General features: G+C 43.7%; 1 protein-coding gene across 1 annotated transcript; it reads left to right on the top strand.

Moving 5' to 3' along the window:
- Positions 1–330: 330 nt before the first annotated feature.
- On the top strand, positions 331–2,105 carry LOC135051096 (bromodomain-containing protein 4-like). Its single transcript, XM_063957268.1, has 3 exons — positions 331–446; positions 520–732; positions 1,335–2,105. Exons 1-3 carry the CDS (start codon positions 341–343, stop codon positions 2,081–2,083), a joined length of 1,068 nt encoding a protein of 355 aa, XP_063813338.1. The 5' UTR covers positions 331–340; the 3' UTR covers positions 2,084–2,105.
- Positions 2,106–22,231: the final 20,126 nt, after the last annotated feature.

The following is a 22,231-nucleotide window of genomic DNA, read 5'->3' as shown; positions in this document are numbered from 1 at the left end:
TTAACATTTGCTGCGTTTTTTGTGTGGTCATATAGTGGTCATGTGTATTTGGAGTGCCACATCACAGAGCCAATTAGATATTGCATCTGTATTATTTTTAAAAACAATTCAAAATTAATTTGTTTGTTTTTAAAAAAAAAAACCCAATTCCTTTAACTTGTGGCCTATGTCAGTGTCCTGTACATGTTTGCCTGTCTTGATGTTGCCATAGTGCATATTTTTAAATTTTTAATTATTTTTTTTGGTATTTCTGGTCCTTATGTTTTTTTAAAATAAAAACCAAGCATTTCTAAAGGTATAAATGTTTATAAGCATAATGGGTGGATGTATACACAATAGCATGATTTATGAATATATCTCATTTTATACAGTGTCGGAAAAAAGCAGTACTACTCGTCGGCCAGTAAATCCTAACACATCTGATGATGATGACGCTGCGGAAGCAGGTAAAGTGTCCATTGTAGTATAGGGTATGCTTGTAAAGGAATGGGCATAACAAAATTGCACTTTCATTAAAAGGTCCATCAAAAGAAGTATGGAGCAGCAGAAGTGGCTCTTCTGTTAGACATCACCACAAGAAACCTGTGGCCGAAAAGAAAGCAAGGTCGTCTGTCCCGCCACAAACACAGCAGGCTACCCCGCCACGAAGATTATCGTCCGTATGTTCTGTCCCCCCACTCCAAATTTTGGACACACCTCCAAGACGTCATCCACACTCCCCTCATCTTGATTGTGAGTATCAAACTGGAAAAAAAGTGTAAAATGTCAGAACATAATCATAATCAGTTATAACCGCATTAAGTCCAAACACATCCAAAACAAAAATACTTACCGCAGTAAGTAAAAGCTGAAATGGAATCCAAACTAAATGGCCTTGTCCACATCCAGTAAAGATATGCATGTCTACTTGAGTCATACAGTATGACATTGGGTGTAAGATGCTGCAACAAAAAAGCATGTTGGTTTGTTTGTAAAAAGTAAGTTTGTTTTTCCAAAAATCTAATGTGTGCTTAAGGTAACATTGCAAAATACCTACAAAAACATTACTATGTTTGTTTGAACAAAGCTATAAGGTAACACATTATGTATTACAATGTTTTTTTATGCTGGAGTATGTGTGAGCTACAATAAAACTAAAGTGTTTGCTTTCACAATTAAGTAACCAGACACATTTGCCACAAGCAGGCATATGTATGTATTTAAGCTATGAGTGATGATGTTGCTAGGCAGAATAGTTTAAAGCAACAGTGAATGACATGTGTTCCATGTGAAGTGTTTTTTTTTTCATTTCACAACCATATGGATAGCTAACAGAGATATGTTTAACATTTCAGCTTCGAGTCCTGGGAACAGCATCCCTCCGCAACAACACCAACACAGTGACATGGAGGAGACAAACATCTTAGAAATGCAGCCATTAATGCAAGGAATGAGCCCCCCAGCACCTGTGAGTACACCACCACAACAAAGCACACCACCCCCACCACAACACAGCCCAACAACACCAGGAACACAAGGCCCTGATCAGGTGTTTTGGACTATTTGGGCTAGACAGCAGGCCACTAATGAAGATTGCCTGCGTAAGCAGACACAAATGTTTGCAAGCCTACCATCTCACCTCAGAAGAATCTCCAGAAATCTGAGTCGACAAAATGAGCAAACAACCAGAATAGGCAATACCATGGAACTCATGCGTACAGACATTACACAGGTCATGGGCAACTTACAGCGCATAATGGAAGAACAGCACAGACTAATGGAAGAACAGCACAGACTAATGGAAGAACAGCACAGACAACAGCAAAGTTATATGAGCATTTTTCAAAACAGTCAAAAGATTAATGAAAGCTTATTCAGAATAGTAGACAATCAAAATGCTGCTACACGTGAACTCAATGCCACCCTCACTAACCTGAATGAAACACTCAGATGCATGCACCAACAGCAAACAACCAGCAGTTCTGGTACGACTACTCCAAATATCACGCCAGTCTCATCACCACCAAGACGGTCCAACAGAGCACGCCAACATGACAGTGCTAAAGGCAAAGGGCAGGACAAGCAGCCACCAAAAAAAACGTAACAATTTTTTTTTAGACATTTGTGATAAGTAAAGTTAGCAAGTGTTTTTGATGCTTTACAAAATATCACACTTAGCTCCTTGCCCCTTTTTTAAACATCATTAATTATAAGTGCACCAAATTAATTGTTAAAAATAGTACGCACATTTATTCCTTTTCATTTTTTTGGGGTATTGGAGGAGGAAAATGTTGATGGAGCCACACATACATGTTAGCAGGAAGTAAACTGACCACTTGATTTTTTTCTAATCATTACTCTTTCTAGATTCCAATCATTCTCTTTGCCTGCAGATACAATAATTGCCAGCCAGGCAGAATGTCTTTAGCAGGAAGTAAACTGACCACTTGATTTTTTTCTAATCATTACTCTTTCTAGATTCCAAACATTCTCTTTGCCTGCAGACAATCCAAATTACAATGTTAGTGATACATATCTTAGCTATCTTATCTATACAACATTACAAGATTAACACAATTGAGTTGCGTAAAAAGCTTGTAATATGTTGCCTTTGTTTTGTTTGAAAAACATTGTCTAAATGAATGTCAGTATTGTTGGGACAGGTTTGTGTGTGCTAAAAATTATTAAGCATGTTTTTACACATGATGCTGAAACAAACAAATATGTACTTAAAAAAAAATCTGTTTATAATAATGTATATGTGTGGCAAACTGTGTATTTACTTACACATCATCAAGTTTACAGCATCAAACATTAGGAAATAAATTATTCCTGATTACAGTAAGTTTATGAGTCTTAAATATGATGTTGCGTCACACATAGGGACACATGTATTCCTCAAGGCAAACATATTATATGTTGAGGAGAGTTTTTTGGGAACACAGGTTCTCAAACTTGGCCATCAGGAACCCACACAGTGCATGTTTTGCAGGTCTACTCACAGAATCACAAGTGACATAATTAGCTCCACCTGTGAACCTTTTTACATATGTCTGTGAGTAATTCATACACCTGTGCTTCTACTGGGTTACGAGAAAAACATGCACTGTGTGTGGGCCTGGGGGCCGAGTTTGTGAACCTGTGCATTAGGACATTACACACAATGATAAAGTGAAATACTAAATGGATGATGTGGGCTTGTAAGAAATTAGCACTGTAAGATTTCAAACACTTATCCAGACTTAATGCATGCCACTCATAATCTGTTGTTTTGATATTAAAAAGACACACAATACACATGCAACATTTGATGACCATATAGCGAGGGTATGTTTGTATGTGTCAAGGAGACAGACACATTCTGAGTAATGGATTTTGACCAAAAAAACAAAACATCTATTTATGTAGACACAACAAATGAAATAAGCAAACCAAGCTTACCTTAAAAATAGCTATTGATGATCTGTTGCCTAACCTGCTTCCCTACATCAGTACTCCAAGTATCACCAGATGTCTCTAATTCCTCTGCTTGCTGGCTGCTTTCTTCCTCCTCCTCCTCAACATGTGGCAGATGTTGTTGCAAACACATGTTATGAAGAAAGCAGCAGCAGAACACAATTTGAGTCACCTTGGAGGGACTATACAACAAAAGCCCACCAGACTTATCCAGACACCGAAACCTAGATTTCAGCACACCAAAACATCTTTCTATCACATTCCGCGTGGACTTATGTGCATTATTGTAATTTTGTTCAGCAGGGGTATCAGGTCGGGACAATGGAGTTAGAAGCCAAGAGAAACAGCCATATCCTCCATCACCTAAAATACAGATATAGTAACGTGATTCATGTGAAGATACAGCAACGCATAAGTAACACACTGTGGGGCAGATATATTAACCTGTAGAAGGCATAAGGAAGTGAAAAACCAGTGATATGTGCAAGGTAATAAAGGCAGCAGACAATCTGATCCTAAATGTTCATTTACATATTGGAGCGGATTGGCTGGTGCCTTTAACACCTTGCACAGATCACTGGTTTCTCACTTGCTTATGCCTTCTACAGGTTAATACATCTGCACCTGTATTTGGGCAAAGTATACGCAGGCCTACACATATCAAATTACATACCCAGCAGCCATCCATCTGGCATTTGTCCGTCCTCAAACTTATCAAAGAGGGATGACTGACTGAGGATGAAGGAGTCATGGCAGACCCCAGGGTAACCAGCAACAACACTCATTATTTTGAGATTTGTATCACAAACCACCTGCACATTTGTGGAGTGTTCAAAATGGCGGTTTGTATATATGTGCTGCCTGCCCCTAGGTGGTCTCAGCTGAATGTGTGTGCAATCTATGGCTCCAAGCACATTGGGCATGCCAGCCAGCTCATAGAAATCTACCCTGACGGCATGCCACTGAGACTCCTAGGTAGGGAAGCAGATTGAGGCCTCGATGTGGGGCTGCAAAACAGCCAAAACCTGTGTGAACATTTTAAAGAACAATAAACTTGAGATTTTAGGACAGAACTGGCCACCGAGAAATTAAAACAAACACAAAACAGAAGAGGTTGTTAGGTATACATCACCTGTGTTAAGATTCTGGAAAATGTGGGCTGTGAGATTCTTATGACATCCCCAGACACAGCCTGAAAGCTGCCAGTAGCCATAAAGTGCAACACAGCCAGGAGTTTGTGCAGGCCTGAGACAGGGCGAGAGCGTGCTGTCTCAGGGTCTAGGGCCAGTTTGACATGGTCATACAGACGGAAAATGTTGTTACGATTTAGACGGAACATCTGTATGACCTTATCATCGGACAATGCGTTCAAGTTTAAACGCCCCCTAAAACAACGAGGCCTGCGCAGCCTCCGCGGAACCTGTACAACCGGCTGACCATGTTGAGTTTCTTGGCCCTGGGTACTTACAGGCTGATGTCTGAGTCTGAGGAATCCCACAGCACACAAAAGATCACTGGCCCACAGTCCTGCTGCCATTTCTGAGTGTAGGTGTATTGAAATGGGCCTAACATCCTTTTATAGGCATCCTAATTCAGGTGTGAGTCATTTTTTATTTGCAACACATGTAAACACGACTGAAAAAAGCAGGTCTATTTTTTTGCCGCTTTTTTTAACGAATCGCAAAAAAATACGACCGCATTTGAGCCCTCAGAGACTAACACCCAAATACGAATGAATAGTGAATTGCCGTATTCTATGAAATAACAGCCGCGTTTGACCGATGGTCTATTAATTCGTATTTCAGGACGTTGTCATTCAAACCATTACGAATAGACCAGACACTGCCGAGATTGGTGCTTAGTGAATTCCCGGATTGGGACTTAGAAAAAAAAACACAAATCGACCAAACTCGGACTTTTAGTAAATACTGGCCATGGTGTCCCTCAAAGTTTTAACATGGCCTGTATTGTGTTTGTGTGCACTGTACACTGCATATTTTAGCCTCTCTCTGTAACTTCTTTGTGCCCTGTTCTGATTGCTTGTGCAGCATGCAGATGTGAATGGCGGAGTCGTGAGGGGGGTACACACGTAGCGACTTAATTTCTAAGCAATCTGACTACATTGCTTAGAAATTAAGTGGGTAATTCAGACCTGATTGCTAGGCTGCATTTTCACACAGCCTGCGATCAGGTCTGAACTGCGCATGCGTATGCACCGCAATGCGTAGGCGCATCAGTCCGCAGTAACGGGGAGCGATGGGGAGCGATGGGGAGCGCTGGGGAGCGCTGGGCAGCAACGGGATGGTGCGAAAATAGGATTTTAATTACCTACCGGTAAATCCTTTTCTCATAGTCAGTAGAGGATACTGGGGTCCACATTAGTACCATGGGGTATAGATGGGTCCACTAGGAGCCTTGGGCACTTTAAGAAATCAATAGTGTGCACCAGAGCCGGCCATAGGCATAGGCAAACTAGGCAATTGCATAGGGCATTTGCTATGCCTAGGGGCACCAGCAGATTCTGCTGATTAAAATGATATGCGGCATGCCTATATTCTGTGTGTAGCATTTCTTATGCAGATACAGCCACAGTCTCACACAATATAGACATGCTGCATATCATTTTAATCAGCAGAATCTGCTTGTGCATCCTAGCCATATAGCAATGCAAATAAGATGCATAGTCATCAAAAAAAGGTGCCAAACGTTAGCACTAAGGCAAGATTTATGAGGACACATCTGTATCCAAGCATAGGCAGAGGTCACAGTGTTAGTGGCAGTGTGAGTGCAGTGTGCATGAGTGGGTTGGTTGTGCAGTAGTGTTCATAATATGTGTAGGTAGCATTATGTGTGTCATGTAAAAATGCATTAATAATGTGCAGCAAATGTGTAGGGGCACTATGTGTGTCATTTTGTGTATAAGGGCATTAATAATGTGCGGCATATATGTAAGGGACATTATGTGTAAAAGGGCATTAATAAAGGTTGTCATAATGTGTAAGGCACATTATGATTATAAAGACATTAATAATGTGTAAGGGGCATTACTGTGTGGAATTATGTGTATAAATGCATTACTAATGTGTGGCATTATGTGTATAAGGTGCTCTACTATGTGGCGTTGCATATAGAAAGGGCACTACTGTGTCGTCTAATATGAATAGAGTGTGAATGCCAAATTGATTTCTCACAAATATTTAAAATGCCCGCTCTAATATATATTGTAAATGCCTGCACCTCTTATTACCATATCCCATGAATGTGCGCTATACATAGCAAAACACTGCATCCCATAAGAGAAAACAATACACCCACACATTATCTGAGTTCCAAAGCTCATTGATGTATATATTTATTATTAAAAGGATATGGATTCAATATATATTACAAAGTACAGTATACCTATAGTTACATGATTACAACTCACACAGTAAGCAGTTAATACATACAGTTACATACAGTTACATGCCATTACATACAGTTTCAGTTACAGGCCAGCGATACAATACCATTCCCTCAATGCTTATGTCTCTCTCTTTCTCTAAAATCATGCCGGGACTCTATCTTACGCTGAGACCAAAACAGGAATTGAGCTGGCAATAACTCCATCATCGTCTCAGACCTTACAGCGACTGAGCACCTGTGTGATCAATGTGTTATCTAGTTTCTGGGGGAGGGATTCACGATGAGTCACCAGTCCCTTTGTATATGCTAATCAGGTTCAGCCTTGAAGACATCCAAAGGGCTGACCTGAGTTTCCTGTACACTGTCCTAATAAGAGTGATTTTAGCTTTTATACATTTAATCATAATTATCCGCTGCAATGTCCCACAACTTCACAACAAGCATCAAATGAATCTACACATCAACCTGGTTGCTTCAATAGTAAACATGACCGGTCTATCTTGTTTCGTTCAAATAAATACACATACATGACATTACTTTCTTATATATAATTTTAAATCATCATGATGTCTGGCGCTTGATATTATTATAATTATGTACTGTATGAAAATAAGTGTCGAATCCATCTCTGTGGCATGTCCGTGTAAATGCGTGTGTTACCATATATTGCTGTGCTCGCTGCGCGTATTTGCAAGTATAGCGACTTATATGTGTGTAGTTTGTATGTTCTCTTTATGTAATATATTTTTGACTTCGACAAGAGCAACAGGGTGTGGTGTAATGTGAATAAGGAGCAATATGGTGTGGTGTAATGTGAATAAGGAGCAATTCAGTGTGATGTAATGTGAATAAGGGGCTCTACTGTGAGGAGTAATGTTTATAAGGTAAAGTAATACTACTGTGGGATGTAATATGAATTATGGACACTATCGCATGATCAAATGTGAATAAATTTGCAGTACTGTGTGGCGTAATTGGAATTGGGGTTACTATTGTGTGGCCATGCCCCTTGCCAGCAAAAACACACACCTTTTTGGGCTGTGCGCCAAATGGGCAAACTGTTTCTATTTAAAATATAGGGGGTACAAACACCAAAACAAGGACTGCTATGGGTGAGGGGTGATGGTGCTGGGAAAGAGGTGCATGGTCAGAGGCGGAACCAGTGGTGGTGCTAGGGGGCACCAGCCAAAATCTTGCCTAGGGCATCATATTGGTTAGGGCCGGCTCTGGTGTGCACTGGCTCCTCCCTCTATGCCCATCCTACCAGACTCAGTTTAGAAAATGTGCCCGGAGGAGCCGGTCACGCTAAGGGAAGCTCCTGAAGAGTTTTCTGCATTTATTTTCTGTTTGTTGTTTTCAGACAGGGCTACCAGACTCAGCTTAAAAACTGTGTCCGAGGAGACGGACAAACTTTGAGAGAAGGTTTTAAAAGAACAGTGGTGAGATTCAAACCAGCACACACAAACAAGAGGAAAGCCATGCTAACCAAACTTGAACAGGAACAGCAACAGCTGAACCAACAACAATACTGAACCAAGTAACCATGCAGGAAAACACGAATCACTGGGCGGGCGCCAGTATCCTCTACGGACTACGAGAAAAGGATTTACCGGTAGGTAATTAAAATCCTATTTTCTCTTATGTCCTAGAGGATACTGGGGTCCACATTAGTACCATGCGGATGTACCAAAGCTCCCAAACCAGGTGGGAGAGAGCTGAGGTTCCTGCAGAACAGATTTACCAAACTGAAGGTCATCAGAGGCCAAAGTATCGAACTTGTAGAACTTAGCAAACGTGTTCGAACCTGACCAAGTAGCTGCTCGGCAGAGCTGTGAAGCCGAGACACCCCGAGCAGCCACCCAGGAAGAACCCACCAGCCTAGTACAGTGGGCCTATACAGATCTTGGAACCGGCAAACCTGCCGTAGAATAAGCATACTGGATAGTAAGCCTGATCAAGCGAGCAATAGACTGCTTTGAAGCAGGAAACCCAATTTTATTGGGATCATAGAGAACAAACAGCAAGTCCGATTTTCTGTGACGAGCTGTCTGCTTCACATAGCTCTTCAAAGCCCTCACAACATCCAAGGACTTTGAAGTAGCAGAGGTGTCAGTAACCACCGGAACCACAATAGGTTAGTAGGTTGGTTGATATGAAACGCAGACACCACCATTGGAAGAAATTGCCGACAAGTTCTGAGTTCAGCTCTATCTTCATGAAAAATCAAATAGGGGCTTTTGTGAGAAAACACCCCCAGCTCCGACACACGCCTTACTGAAGCCAAGGCCAACAGTGTGATGGCTTTCCACGTAAGAAACTTGACGTCAACTGTAAAGGCTCAAACCATTCGATTGCAGGAACTGCAACACCACGTTGAGATCCCAAGGTGCCGTAGGAGGCACAAAGGGTGGTTGGATGTGCAGAACACCCTCAAAAATGTCTGAACCTCCGGGAGAGAAACCAATTGTTTCTGGAAGAAAATGGATAAGGCTGAAATCTGGACTTTTAAGGAGCCCAAACGTAGGCCCACATCCACTCCTGACTGCAGAAAAAGGAGAATACATCCAAGTTGAAATTCCACCGCATGAAATTTCCTGTTCTCATACCAAGAGACGTATTTTTTCCAAATACGGTGGTAATGTTTAGACGTTACCCCCTTTCTGGCTTGGATCAAGGTTGGAATAACCCTTTCCGGGCTAGAATTTGACGCTCAACCTCCATGCCATCAAACGTAGCCACGGTAAGTCATGATAGACGAATGTCCCCTGTTGTAGAAGATCCTCGCGAAGAGCTAGAGGCCACGGGTCCTCTAGGAGCATCTCCAGTAGATCAGCGTACCAGGCCCTTCTTGGCCAGTCTGGAGCAATGAGAATAGCTTGAACCTTTTCCATTTTTATTCTTTTGAGAATTATTGGGATCAGTGGAAGTGGTGGAAACACGTACACCACCTGGTAGTCCCATGGAGTCATCAGAGCATCCACCGCCACAGCTTGTGGGTCTCTCGGCCTGGAACAATACCGCTTGACTTCTTGTTGAGACAAAAGGCCATCATGTCGATTTGTGGAATTCCCCACAGATGTGTCAAGCACCCGAACACCTCCGAGTGAAGGCCCCACTCCCCTGCGTGGAGGTCGTGTCTGCCGAGGAAGTCTGCTTCCCAGTTGTCCACTCCTGGAATGAAGACTGCCGATAACGCCACAGTATGCCTTTCTGCCCAGAGGAGAATCCTTGTTACCTCTAACATTGCTGCTCTTTGTTCCGCCCTGTTGGTTTATGTACGTTACCGCCGTCACATTGTCCGACTGAACCTGAATGGCGTGATCCTGAAGAAGATGTGATGTCTGTAGAAGGGCGTTGTATATGGCCCTTAGTTCCAGACTATTGATCGGAAGAATGGTTTCCTTAGTTGACCATTTTCCTTGGAACTGTTCCCCTTGGGTGACCGCTACCCAACCTCTGAGGTCTGTGGTTAGCAGAATCCAATTTTTAATCCTGAACCTTCGGCCCTCGGTCAGGTGAGAAGTCTGAAGCCACCACAGAAGAGAAATCCTGGCTTTTGGCGACAGACACATCCTCTGGTGCATGTGAAGATGCAATCCGGACCATTTGTCCAACAGACCCATCTGGAAGGGCCTTGCGTGAAACCTTCCATGCTAAAGTGCCTCATAAGAGGCTACCATCTTCCCCAGGAGGCGAATGCATAGATGCACCGATATCCAGGTCGGTCTTAGAACGTCCAGCACTATCGACTGAATTACCAATGCCTTTTCCAATGGAAGGAATACCTTTTGTGCCTCCGTATCCAGTATCATTCCCAGGAACGGAAGCCTCCGTGTTGGTTCCAGGTGAGATTTTGGCAGGTTCAGAATCCACCTGTGATCCTGGAGTAGTCGTGTTGAGTGGGCAATGTTGTCTAACAACCTCTCCCTGGATGGTGCTTTTATCAGCAGATCGTCCAGATACAGTATTATGTTCACGCCTTGCTTTCGGAGGAGAAACATCATCTCTGCCATTACCTTGGTGAACACCCTTGGTGCAGTGGAGAGCCCAAATGGCAGGGCCTGGAAGTGGTAGTGATATGCAAACCTTGCAACCTAGTGTAATGCAAACCTTATTTAAGCCTGATGAGGCAGCCAAATCGGAATATGAAGGTACGCATCCTTGATATCCAGAGACACCAGGAATTCACCCTCCTCCAGACCTGAGGTCACCGCTCTCAGATACTCCATGTTGAATTTGAACACCCATAAGTACGGGTTCAGTGACTTGAGGTTTAAAATGGGCCTTACCGAACCGTCCGGTTTTGGTACCACAAACAGGTTGGAATAATAACCCTTGTTTTGCAGTTGAAGTGGAACTGGAACAATGACCTGAGTCTGTACCAGTTTTTGAATTGCTGCCAGTAAAGTCATGCTTGCTTCTGGAGAAGCTGGTAAGCTGGATTTGAAGAATCTGTGAGATGGGAGTTCCTGAAACTCCAGTCTGTAGCCCTGGGTGATAAGATCTTTGACATGTTAATCGGGCTCCCACCTGCCTGTCTTCCAGGCAGTGTGGTCCATCGTCATGCTGAAGGCATTGAGGAAACAGAACAGAAGGTCTATTCCTGTGAAACTGCAGTTGCAGGTTTTCTGGGTTTACCTCTATTGCCTTTGAAGGCTGTAGAAGAACCTTTGTATTTACTTTTAAATTTCGCTGTCTGAAAGGACTGCAGAGTTGGAGCAGAGTAGATTTTCCTAGCTGGGGGTGATGCGGAAGGAAGGTACGTAGACTTACCCGCCGTAGCCTTGGATATCTATGTATCCAGTTCATCTCCAAAAAGGGCGTCACCTGTGAATGGTAGGCTTTCCACGTCTTTCCTGGAATCCGCATCCTCAGTCCACTGGCGTAGCCACAATCCCCTGCGTGCTGACACTGCCATGGCAGTGGTGCATGCGTTGAGCAAACCAATTTCCTTTATGGCCTCCACCATAAAGTTAGCAGAGTCCTGTATATGCTGTAGGAGTAAAATTATCTCCCCCCTGGATAAGGAATCTAACCCATCAATTAGATTACCTGACCATTTTGCAATGGCCCTAGTGATCTATGCACAAGCAATAGTGGGTCTCTGGGCCACCCCAGCAGCTGTGTACAGGGATTTGAGAGTGTTCTCAATATTGCAGTCAGCCGTGTCCTTTAAGGAGGCTGCCCCAGGGACAGGTAAGACTATCTTACATGACAACCTACATACCAATGCGTCAACAATCAGTGGATTTTCCCACATTTTCCTATCATCCTGAGGAAACGGGAAGGATGTGAGTAACCTTTTAGGGATCTGAAACTTCTTGTCCGGATTAACCCAAGTTTCTTCAAACAGAGAATTTAACTCCTTTGAAGCAGGGAAAGTAGCAGAGGATTTCTTTTTTACATTAAAATAAGATTCCTCATCCACCTCCGCCATTTTGTCAGGAATGTGAAGGACTTCTCTAATAGCTTCTATCAGGGCCTGTATTTCTTGTGACAGGGCTGCATCCCCCCCCACACGAGTCCACTTCACCCTACTCCGCGTCTGATACGTCATCCTCAGTGTCAGCCTGCAGGATTTGGGCCAGAGTACTTTTGTGGAGAAATGGCAGGGGTCTGAGATGTTGGTATGGGAACTGAATCTCTAGTCATCAAGTCCTCCACAGACTGTCTTAAGTATTGCGTCTCTTTCTCATTATAGGATAATTTATTAGAAATATGTGAGATCGTCCCTTTAAGGAAATCCAACCATGTGGGTTGAGACCCACTAGCCTGAGAATGTGTACTATCCTGGGTACACTGTAGTGAATCCCCCAGGGAAGACAAACACTCTGCTGTGCAGGAAACACACTTTCTTGACATGGTAATGTGAAGGGACACACTCACACACAGTAAAGGTGAAAGCACAGTTAATCCATACAGAGCCCACAGGGAGACAGAGAAGATGGAGCCAGCCACACCGCGCCCTTTATGCTAAAGCCAAGCTCAGCTGGGTCACAAACTAAGCTCCTTAATAGGGCTTAGTATTCTAACACCGCTCTCCCCCTTCTTACCATGACCTCCTGGTACCGCTGAGGAAACGTGGAGTCTTTGTGGAGGAGCTGCGCTTCCCTGCAAGTCCTGTCAGTGTGAGCTGCAGAGGGAAAATGGCGCTGGTGAGCTGCTGGATCCGCTCATAGTGAAGCCACGCCCCCGTGATGATGCACGGTCTTCACGGTTTTATTATACTGGCTGAGGTGTCCGAGAAGCTTAACAGCGGGTTAGAACCCCTGTAAGCTGTATGCCAGTGTAGGGTAATGTTACAAAGCTCAGCTCGCCCATCACAGTGGAAACACACACAGCATGTTGTACTGAGCCTAGAGACGCAGCCTACATGTCATTATAGCCGGCGACCCGCTAACCGGGACGCCGGCCACCTACTCACCACTCTTACTTCTGGCTGTTAGGGGTGGCGGCGTGCTGTGGGACGTACACTCGCCGTGGTGGGGCTTGCGAATAGGACCCACAGGAGCTCAGTGTCCTGCCAGCGGGGAACGGGACCATTAACGCTATAAGAGGTTGGGCCATTTCCCCCCTAAGTCCCACGAAGCAGACAGGCTGGTGTCAACAGAAAATAAATGCAGAAAACTCTTCAGGAGCTTCCCTTAGCGTGACCGGCTCCTCCGGGCACATTTTCTAAACTGAGTCTGGTAGGAGGGGCATAGAGGGAGGAGCCAGTGCACACTATTGATTTCTTAAAGTGCCCAAAGCTCCTATTGGACCCGTCTATACCCCATGGTACTAATGTGGACCCCAGAATCCTCTAGGACGTAAGAGAAAAATCCCATCGCACCAGCGTTCGCAATGAGATTGACAGCGAGAAGGCATTTATGGGTGGCAGCTGACCATTTTCCGGGAGTGTCTGGAAAAACGCAGACGTTCCCAAGCGTTTGCAGGGCTGGTGTCAGATGTTAATTCTGGTCCCAGACAGGCTGAAGTGATTGCAGCAGCTGAGTAAGTCCTGTGTTACTTCGAGACTGCACAAAATCAGTTTACACAGCTCTGCTACACATGCGATCGCACACTTGCACAGCTAAAATACACTGTGGGTGGTGACTATGCGAACACAGGACTGCAAAAATAACCCTAGCGAGCGATCAGGTCTGAATTACTCTTTAAGCACACATCGCTCTGTGTAGGGTGCCAGCGACAGCGATGCGCAGTCCCGTGCGTTGCTATTGCCGGCTCTAGATTTGGCATGAATGCATGTCAAATCTAGTTAGATCGCTCACTTCACCACTGGGTGTGTACCCACCTTAAGGTCAGATCCTTTTCTTGTAGTAAGTGTTCATGTACTGTCACTATGGGTACCACTTACAATGAGGTCTCTGATCAGCTCATTGATTATGGCACCAAAATTGCATTTTATTGCCAACAATCTGAATGGACACATATGGTTGTATATTTTACCCAGTTTTCTGATTCATGAAATTGAACGTGTGTCTGTCCATTATAACATTTTTAACAGGCATACAAATCTCTTCAAACTTTGCAAGCAATACCTCTCAGTGGCGCACCCAGGGGGGGTTTCCGAGCACCCAGAAACCCCCTCCACCAAAAAAAAAAAAAAATTTTTTTTTTTGCTGCATGAGTATTATTAATGGCTGTCTAGCGTCCTCTGCAGCCTGCTGTCTTCCTGGTGGCACTTGTAAGTGCTTAATAAAAGTTTACTTTATTTTAATTATAGTACATACAGTATATATCCATGTGCATGCATATATATATATATATATATATATATATATACACATACATATAAACACACACACACATATGATATATATACATGTGTATATATACATGTACTGTGTGTATATATATATATATATGTATGCATGTTTAATATGCTATGTATGTGTGTGTATATATATATATATATATATAGGTGTATATACGGTATATATATATATATATATGTGTATGTGTATATATATATATATATATATATATATATATATGAAGGTTGGTATGGTCGGCACTCCCCAAATAAATAAGCAACTGCCCTGGTGCCCTCCTTTGTGGAGATATAGAGAAAGCAATGTCCTTGTAGAGAGGGATGCAACCACTCCCAGTAATGAAGGAACAGGCGGCACTCCAAGGGTCTTGTGAAAAAAGTTTGTATTCAAAGCAATAAATCAACTAAGTGGCATATTGTGGCCAACGTTTCAGCGCCGCGCAGGACGCTTTTTTCAAGGCGATATGCTGTTTGTTGAAACCACAGTCTAACAAAAGGATCCCATTCATCACGCAATACTCCACTGCCAGTTCAGTGATTACGAGGGCCACACGAGCGTTGTGGCCTATTGTCAACACGGATCCAGCTTTACCATGTTTTCACAACACAGCTATCATGTCGTGCTTTAGGAGAGGGAGGAACTTACGGGATATGCTCGTTAAAACTGATGTCACACAATCAAAATCAATCTCACTGACACCGGGTTGTCATCGGTGCTTATCATGCACTACCTGTAAACACATGGACACAGGTACTACCTTTACTCACCCCAAAACCAAGAAGAAGTACAGAATTAAACATTATGTCACGTGTACTTCACAATACGTGATCTATGTCATCTCCTGTCCATGCGGTCTACTATACGTGGGGCAAACTACACGAACATTTCGTGAGCGCATGGCCCTACACCGGTCTGCTATTAAAGCAGCCCTTGAGGGAAAACCCAATGACCAACCGGTGTCCCGGCACTTTAAAAAGGAAAAACACTCGCTGTGCCATCTACGACATATGATAATTGATCACATTCCATTACACACTAGAGGTGGCGACCGTGCTAAAGCATTGGCACAAAGAGAAAGTGAATGGATCTACCGCCTGTCCACATTAGCACCACATGGACTGAACGAACATATTGCAAGGAACGTCTTTTTGTGAAGTCTTAAGCATCACGGTTGACTTTTTTGTCTACATTGGACTTTCCAATTGCAGCCACTATTAAGCACCTTATATTTGAGTACAAGTCACCATGCAGGCAGATTGTTAGTTAGACCATAACTTTGGGGGGTCTCAATTACACATCAGCATGTTTAGGTTGTCTAACGTCTCCCCCACTTGCATGGAGCAGGCGCTGCACTCTCATTTTCAGTGGGTATACAGACCTACATTGATTCAGTAGTTTTCTTCGTGTCAGGATATTTTTGGTGCCAGATTCCCTTGAGCTGTTAGTATATTAATACCAGCATTCGGGGCCATCAATATTTTACCAAAGGCATCCACATGTGTTCTCGCTGATGTTATTGATTTTAACTTGTGTTATCACGTTCATTTCTTTCACCATGCAGCACCGGGGCAGATGCCCTTTTTTCACAATATCACACCAGACACCACACAGGCTTACTGTGTTCACACCTACCTGCTGCTTGTAGAAAGAAATGTGAATGTATTGTTTACTTGATCACTGTCACTTTGCCCTTTATTTATTTTTGCACTATTGATTCGCTTCCGCCAGGACCAGCATGACGACAGCGCCAGCCGGGACGCCCCGCGGTTGCCTAGTTACCAGTGAGGTAACTTCCTGGTGACGTAATGGCCACACCTACCGGAAACCCCGCTGGACGCCGGCTCCCGCAGTCCCACGGCGTGACACGAGTCCTTCTGATGTAAGGTACGTTTGCACTGTCATGTCTTTTTTGATTTCTGTCTCAGCATATCGCCTTGAAAAAGCGTCCTGCGCGGCGCTGAAACGTTGGCCACAATATGCCACTTAGTTGATTTATTGCATTGAATACAAACTTTTTTCACAAGACCCTTGGAGTGCCGCCTGTTCCTTCATTACTGGGAGTGGTTGCATCCCTCTCTACAAGGACATTGCTTTCTCTCTCTATATATATATATACACACACACACACACGCACACTAGTTTTACGGACCCAGCATATACTGGGTCACCTCAGTCCCCACCCCCGTGATTGGCTCCACCAGTGGCGTAAGTTCGTCACAGTTGCCCGGAGGCAAGATAAATATTAGTGCCCCCCTATTTCCTATATTAAGATAAATATATGTATGTATGTGTGCGTGTGTATATGTATATATACACTGCTCAAAAAAATAAAGGGAACACTTAAACAACACAATGTAACTCCAAGTCAATCACACTTCTGTGAAATCAAATTGTCCACTTACGAAGCAACACTGATTGACAATCAATTTCACATGCCGTTGTGCAAATGGAATAGACAACAGGTGGAAATTATAGGCAATTAGCAAGACACCCCCAATAAAGGAGTTGTTCTGCAGGTGGTGACCACAGACCACTTCTCAGCTCCTATGCTTTCTGGCTGATGTTTTGGTCACTTTTGAAAGCTGGCGGTGCTTTCACTCTAGTGGTAGCATGAGACGGAGTCTACAACCCACACAAGTGGCTCAGGTAGTGCAGCTCATCCAGGATGGCACATCAATGCGAGCTGTGGCAAGAAGGTCTGCTGTGTCTGTCAGCGTAGTGTCCAGAGCATGGAGGCACTACCAGGAGACAGGCCAGTACATCAGGAGACGTGGATGAGGCCGTAGGAGGGCAACAACCCATCAGCAGGACCGCTACCTCCGCCTTTGTGCAAGGAGGAACAGGAGGAGCACTGCCAGAACCCTGCAAAATGACCTCCAGCAAGCCACAAATGTGCATGTGTCTACTCAAACGATCAGAAACAGACTCCTTGAGGGTGGTATGAGGGCCCGACATCCACAGGTGGGGGGTGTGCTTACAGCCTAACACCGTGCAGGACGTTTGGCATTTGCCAGAGAACACCAAGATTGGCAAATTCACCACTGGCGTCCTGTGCTCTTCACAGATGAAAGCAGGTTCTCACTGAGCACATGTGACAGATGTGACAGAGTCTGGAGACTCCAAGGAGAACGTTCTGCTGCCTGCAACATCCTCCAGCATGGCCGGTTTGGCAGTGGGTCAGTAATGGTGTGGGGTGGCATTTCTTTGGGGGGCCGCACAGCCCTCCATGTGCTCGCAGAGGTAGCCAGACTGCCATTAGGTACCGAGATGAGATCCTCAGACCCCTTGTGAGACCATATGCTGGTGCGGTTGGCCCTGGGTTCCTCCTAATGCAAGACAATGCTAGACCTCATGTGGCTGGAGTGTGTCAGCAGTTCCTGCAAGATGAAGGCATTGATGCTATGGACTGGCCCACCCGTCCCCCGGACCTGAATCCAATTGAGCACATCTGGGACATCATGTCTCGCTCCATCCACCAACGCCACATTGCACCACAGACTGTCCAGGAGTTGGTGGATGCTTTAGTCCAGGTCTGGGAGGAGATCCCTCCGGAGACCATCCGCCACCTCATCAGGAGCATGCCCAGGTGTTGTAGGGAGGTCATACAGGCACGTGGAGGCCACACACACTACTGAGCCTCATTTTGACTTGTTTTAAGGACATTACATCAAAGTTGGATCAGCCTGTAGTGTGTTTTTCCACTTTAATTTTGAGTGTGACTCCAAATCCAGACCTCCATGGGTTAATACATTTGATTTCCATTGATAATTTTTGTGTGATTTTGTTGTCAGCACATTCAACTATGTAAAGAACAAAGTATTAAATAAGAATATTTCATTCATTCAGATCTAGGATGTTATTTTAGTGTTCCCTTTATTTTTTTGAGGTGTGTGTGTGTGTGTGTGTGTGTGTGTGTGTGTGTGTGTGTGTGTGTGTGGAGTGTTCTGAAAAAAATGTAAGCACACATTTCTTAGTAGTCATACACAGGATTAGAACCCATGACCTGTTACACTAACAGCAGACACTTTACTGATGGAGTTATTTGCTCCTGTAGAGGAAGCATGAGAATTCTAACTATATGAAGTTACGTGTAATTGTCAGAGAAGTATCTTCATATAGTTAAAATTCTCATATTTCCTATACAGGAGCAAATAGCTTTATCAGTAAGGTGCCGCTTCCAGTGTAATAGGTTGTGGTTTCCAATCCTGGGTGTGACACTTGTAAAATGTGTATATTCAGTATAATAAAGTGGGTGTGATGTGTAAGGTGCAGGGACCAGTGAGGAAGTCGGCCACTGAAAAGACAGCGATAGCCATCAATTAACTTAATTCAATGGTATCACAGAATGGGAGGAGAGGTGCCCCCCTTCAGAGCAGGAGCCCGGCGGCAGATGACTCCGTTGCCTCCCAGAGTTCTGCCTCTGGGCTCCACCCAGTTCTGGAAACCCCCCCATGCAAATCCTGCGTTTGCCACTGCCTCTGGATCCTCCTTGTCTTCCACCTCTGCATATGTAAATGTGTCCGCTTTGTTAACTGCCTCTGCCCCAGCCAAGTTGAGCATTGTATAGGTTTGTACCTTATTTAATTTGTCAGTCAGTCCAGTAATGTGATACACAGCCCATTCTCTCTTGAACTGCACCTATCTGTCAGCGATATTTTCATCAAACACAAGGAAGTCAATGAGGCGGAGTGCTTGAGCCATTGTATCCCACTTCTGTCACCATGCAGATGTGCTTTAAATCAGGTAAGACTCGAGGACTCTGGAATGCCAAAGAACACCTTTACTTTCACATCAGGAACGGAACTAACTCACAAATAGGAAACTCCCTCACAGTATGCATAACCCCAGAGATAGTCCCATCCTACAGGGTTCTAGCAGAATACACATCTACAGTGGGGATGTAAATTAGAGGTGTTTTCATGGAACGCTTGAAGGTTTGGAGTTTAGAGGAGAGTCATATTGTGTATGGGAGGACATTCCACAGAGTGGTTGCAGCCCAAAGAAAGTCCTGCAAATGTGAATGGGAGCGAGTAATGAGTGTGGACTAGTGACTCAGATCTTGTGCAGACCGGAGAGGTCAGGTTGGATAATATTTTGAGATAAGCAAAGAGATGTACATTGGTGTAGTTTGGTTAATGGCCTTGTGTGTGAGTAAACATATTTTATATTGAATACGGTAGAATACAGGTAACCAGTGGACGACTGACAGAGTGGATCAGCAGATGATGAATGTCTAGCAAGGAAGATTAGCCTTACAGCTGCATTCAGAATGAACTGTAGTTGTGGCAGTCTCTTTTTGGTAAGACCTGTAAGAAGACTATTGTAATAATCAACGCATGAGATAATAATGACATATTTTGGATATGTATTTTAGATGCATGTTACATGATTTTGAGACAGATTGAATGTGAGGAACAAAGGACAGTTCAGAGTCAAGGATGACACCTAGGCAGCGAGCTTGTGGGGTAGGATTAATTGTTGAGTTCTCAACAGTGATAATGATATCAGGATAGTAACTACTGTTGGTCAATGGAAATATAATTAATTTTGTTTTGGAAATATTAAGTTTGAGGTTGCAAGATTACAACCAAGAGGAAACAGCAGAAAGGCATTCAGTGACATGGACCAATACAGATGATAAATGCAATCCAAAAGCACTGATTACCTTGCCAAGTGATGTAATATAGATTGAGATAAGAAGAGGACGTATGACTGGGCCTTGCGGTATTCCAGATGATAGAGGTAGTGAAGAGGTGGATTCAGAGAAGCGGATACTGAAAGAGCAATTAGATAGGTAGGATGAGAACCAAGAAAGGGCTTTGTCCTGAAGTCCTATGGATTGTAGTGTTTGTATGAGAAGAAAGTGATCAACAGTGTCAAAAGCAACAGAGAGATCTAGAAGAATAAGAAGTGAGTAATAGTCTTTAGACTTAGTAGTGACCAGCTTATGCACTACTTTAGTCAGTGCTGTCTCTGTGGAGTGTTGGGAACGAAAGTCTTATTGAAGTGGGTCTAATAAGTTGTGTGAGTTAAGAACGTGTGTGAGGTGAGTGTAGGCAGGTCTCTCAAGTAGCTTGGAAGGGCATGGGAGCTGAGAGATGGGATGGTAGTTTGAGAGAGAATTAAGGTCAGAATTTTGTTTTTCAGAATGAGTGTAATTACTGCATACTTGAACAGTGAAGGAGAGATACCAGTAGAGAGGGATTACAGATTTTAGTTAAGGTTGGGATGATCACAGGAGACATAGCACAGAGCTTTACTTATTGTGAGGGTATAGGATCAAGAGGAGAGGTAGTAAAGTAGGAAGATGAGAAGAGTGTTGTTACCTTGTGGGATAAAATGAAGAGAAGGTGCCAGAGGGTTCAGGTAGGGAATTGAGCAGGTCACGGGCTGAGGAAGAGCATACCATTTCATCTCAGATCTTATCAATCTTGTCATTGAAGTATAAAGTAACATCTTGCACATTGATAGGGGCTGGTGGATTGGATGAGGAAGGGTTTAGAAGTGATTTAAATGTATTAAAAAGTCGCTTGGGGTTAGAGATTTGAGCAGAGATGACAATTTGGAAATCAGTTTATTTGGCAGTGTCCAGAGCACTACTATAGGAGTAGTAGATATTCTTATACATGAGGAAGTCACTTGGAATACAAGATTTACGACACTGACATTCAACTTTACATGAGAGTTTTTGTAGGTGTCTTGTTAATTTAGAGTGCCATGGTTGACATCTACAGTAGGCCTATATGTAGTGTGATGGTAGCCGGAGCCACTTTATCAGGGGATATTTCTAGAGTTTGGTACAGGTATTATACAGCCATCTCAGGAGAAGTGAATGCAGAATTAGGTGAGAGCAGTTGTTGCAGAGAAGTGGAAAGTTCTTGAAATTTAATTGTGTTATTTCTGCGGGTTTGAGGGATATTGGAGGACTTCAGTAACATTGAGTATGAAGTAATGGAGGAGACTCAGGAGAGCATGGAGATGATAAGGTTGTGATCTGAGAGAGGTAAAGGAGAGAAACTCAGCATAGTCTGGTAAATACAAGATCACGGCAGTGGCCTTCCTGATGAGTAGAGGAGTCACTCCATTGGGAGATGCCGATAGAGGAGGTTAGAGAGAGTAGTTTGGATTCATCAGCAGCAGATTTTGGACTATCAATAGCGCTATTAAAATCACTCATGATAATGGTGAATATGTCAGAGAATAGATAGTGAGGGAGCCAGGCAGAATAATCTTCCAGAAATTGGTTGGGATGCCCAGGTAGCCGATAGATAGCTGCAACATGCAGAGAGAAAAGAGTGTAAATCCTGATAGAATGTACTACAAATGATGTGGATGTGAGTGATTGAACCTGTGGTAGACATGTGTTTGTGAAAGATTGGTATAGTCATATTCCAACCCCATGTCCTTTACTGTTACCAGGCCTGGAGGTTTGTGTGAACTGAAGACCACTGTGTTACAGTACTACAGGGGAGGCCAGGCCACCTGCATGTCTGTTTGATTTAAAATAGGGTATCACATGAAGGAATCCCCAAATGTTCTTAAAAAAGTATTCAATGGAACAATGTTCCTGTTCTTATGGAAGTAGGTCTTAATGGTGTGACCTTCATGAGTTAAAA

Source organism: Pseudophryne corroboree, chromosome 2 (assembly GCF_028390025.1).
Source record: "Pseudophryne corroboree isolate aPseCor3 chromosome 2, aPseCor3.hap2, whole genome shotgun sequence".
Classification (NCBI taxonomy): Eukaryota; Metazoa; Chordata; class Amphibia; order Anura; family Myobatrachidae; genus Pseudophryne; species Pseudophryne corroboree.
Note: the sequence above shows the minus strand (reverse complement) of the source record. Positions and strands in the feature narration are given on the sequence as shown.

Bases quoted from the DNA above. Each gene is read 5' to 3' on its own strand.
- LOC135051096 (XM_063957268.1), top strand. From the start codon at position 341: ATGATTTATGAATATATCTCATTTTATACAGTGTCGGAAAAAAGCAGT. The intron at 447-519 runs GTAAAGTGTCCA...TTTCATTAAAAG, and splicing joins TGATGACGCTGCGGAAGCAG to GTCCATCAAAAGAAGTATGG. The intron at 733-1,334 runs GTGAGTATCAAA...TTAACATTTCAG, and splicing joins ACACTCCCCTCATCTTGATT to CTTCGAGTCCTGGGAACAGC.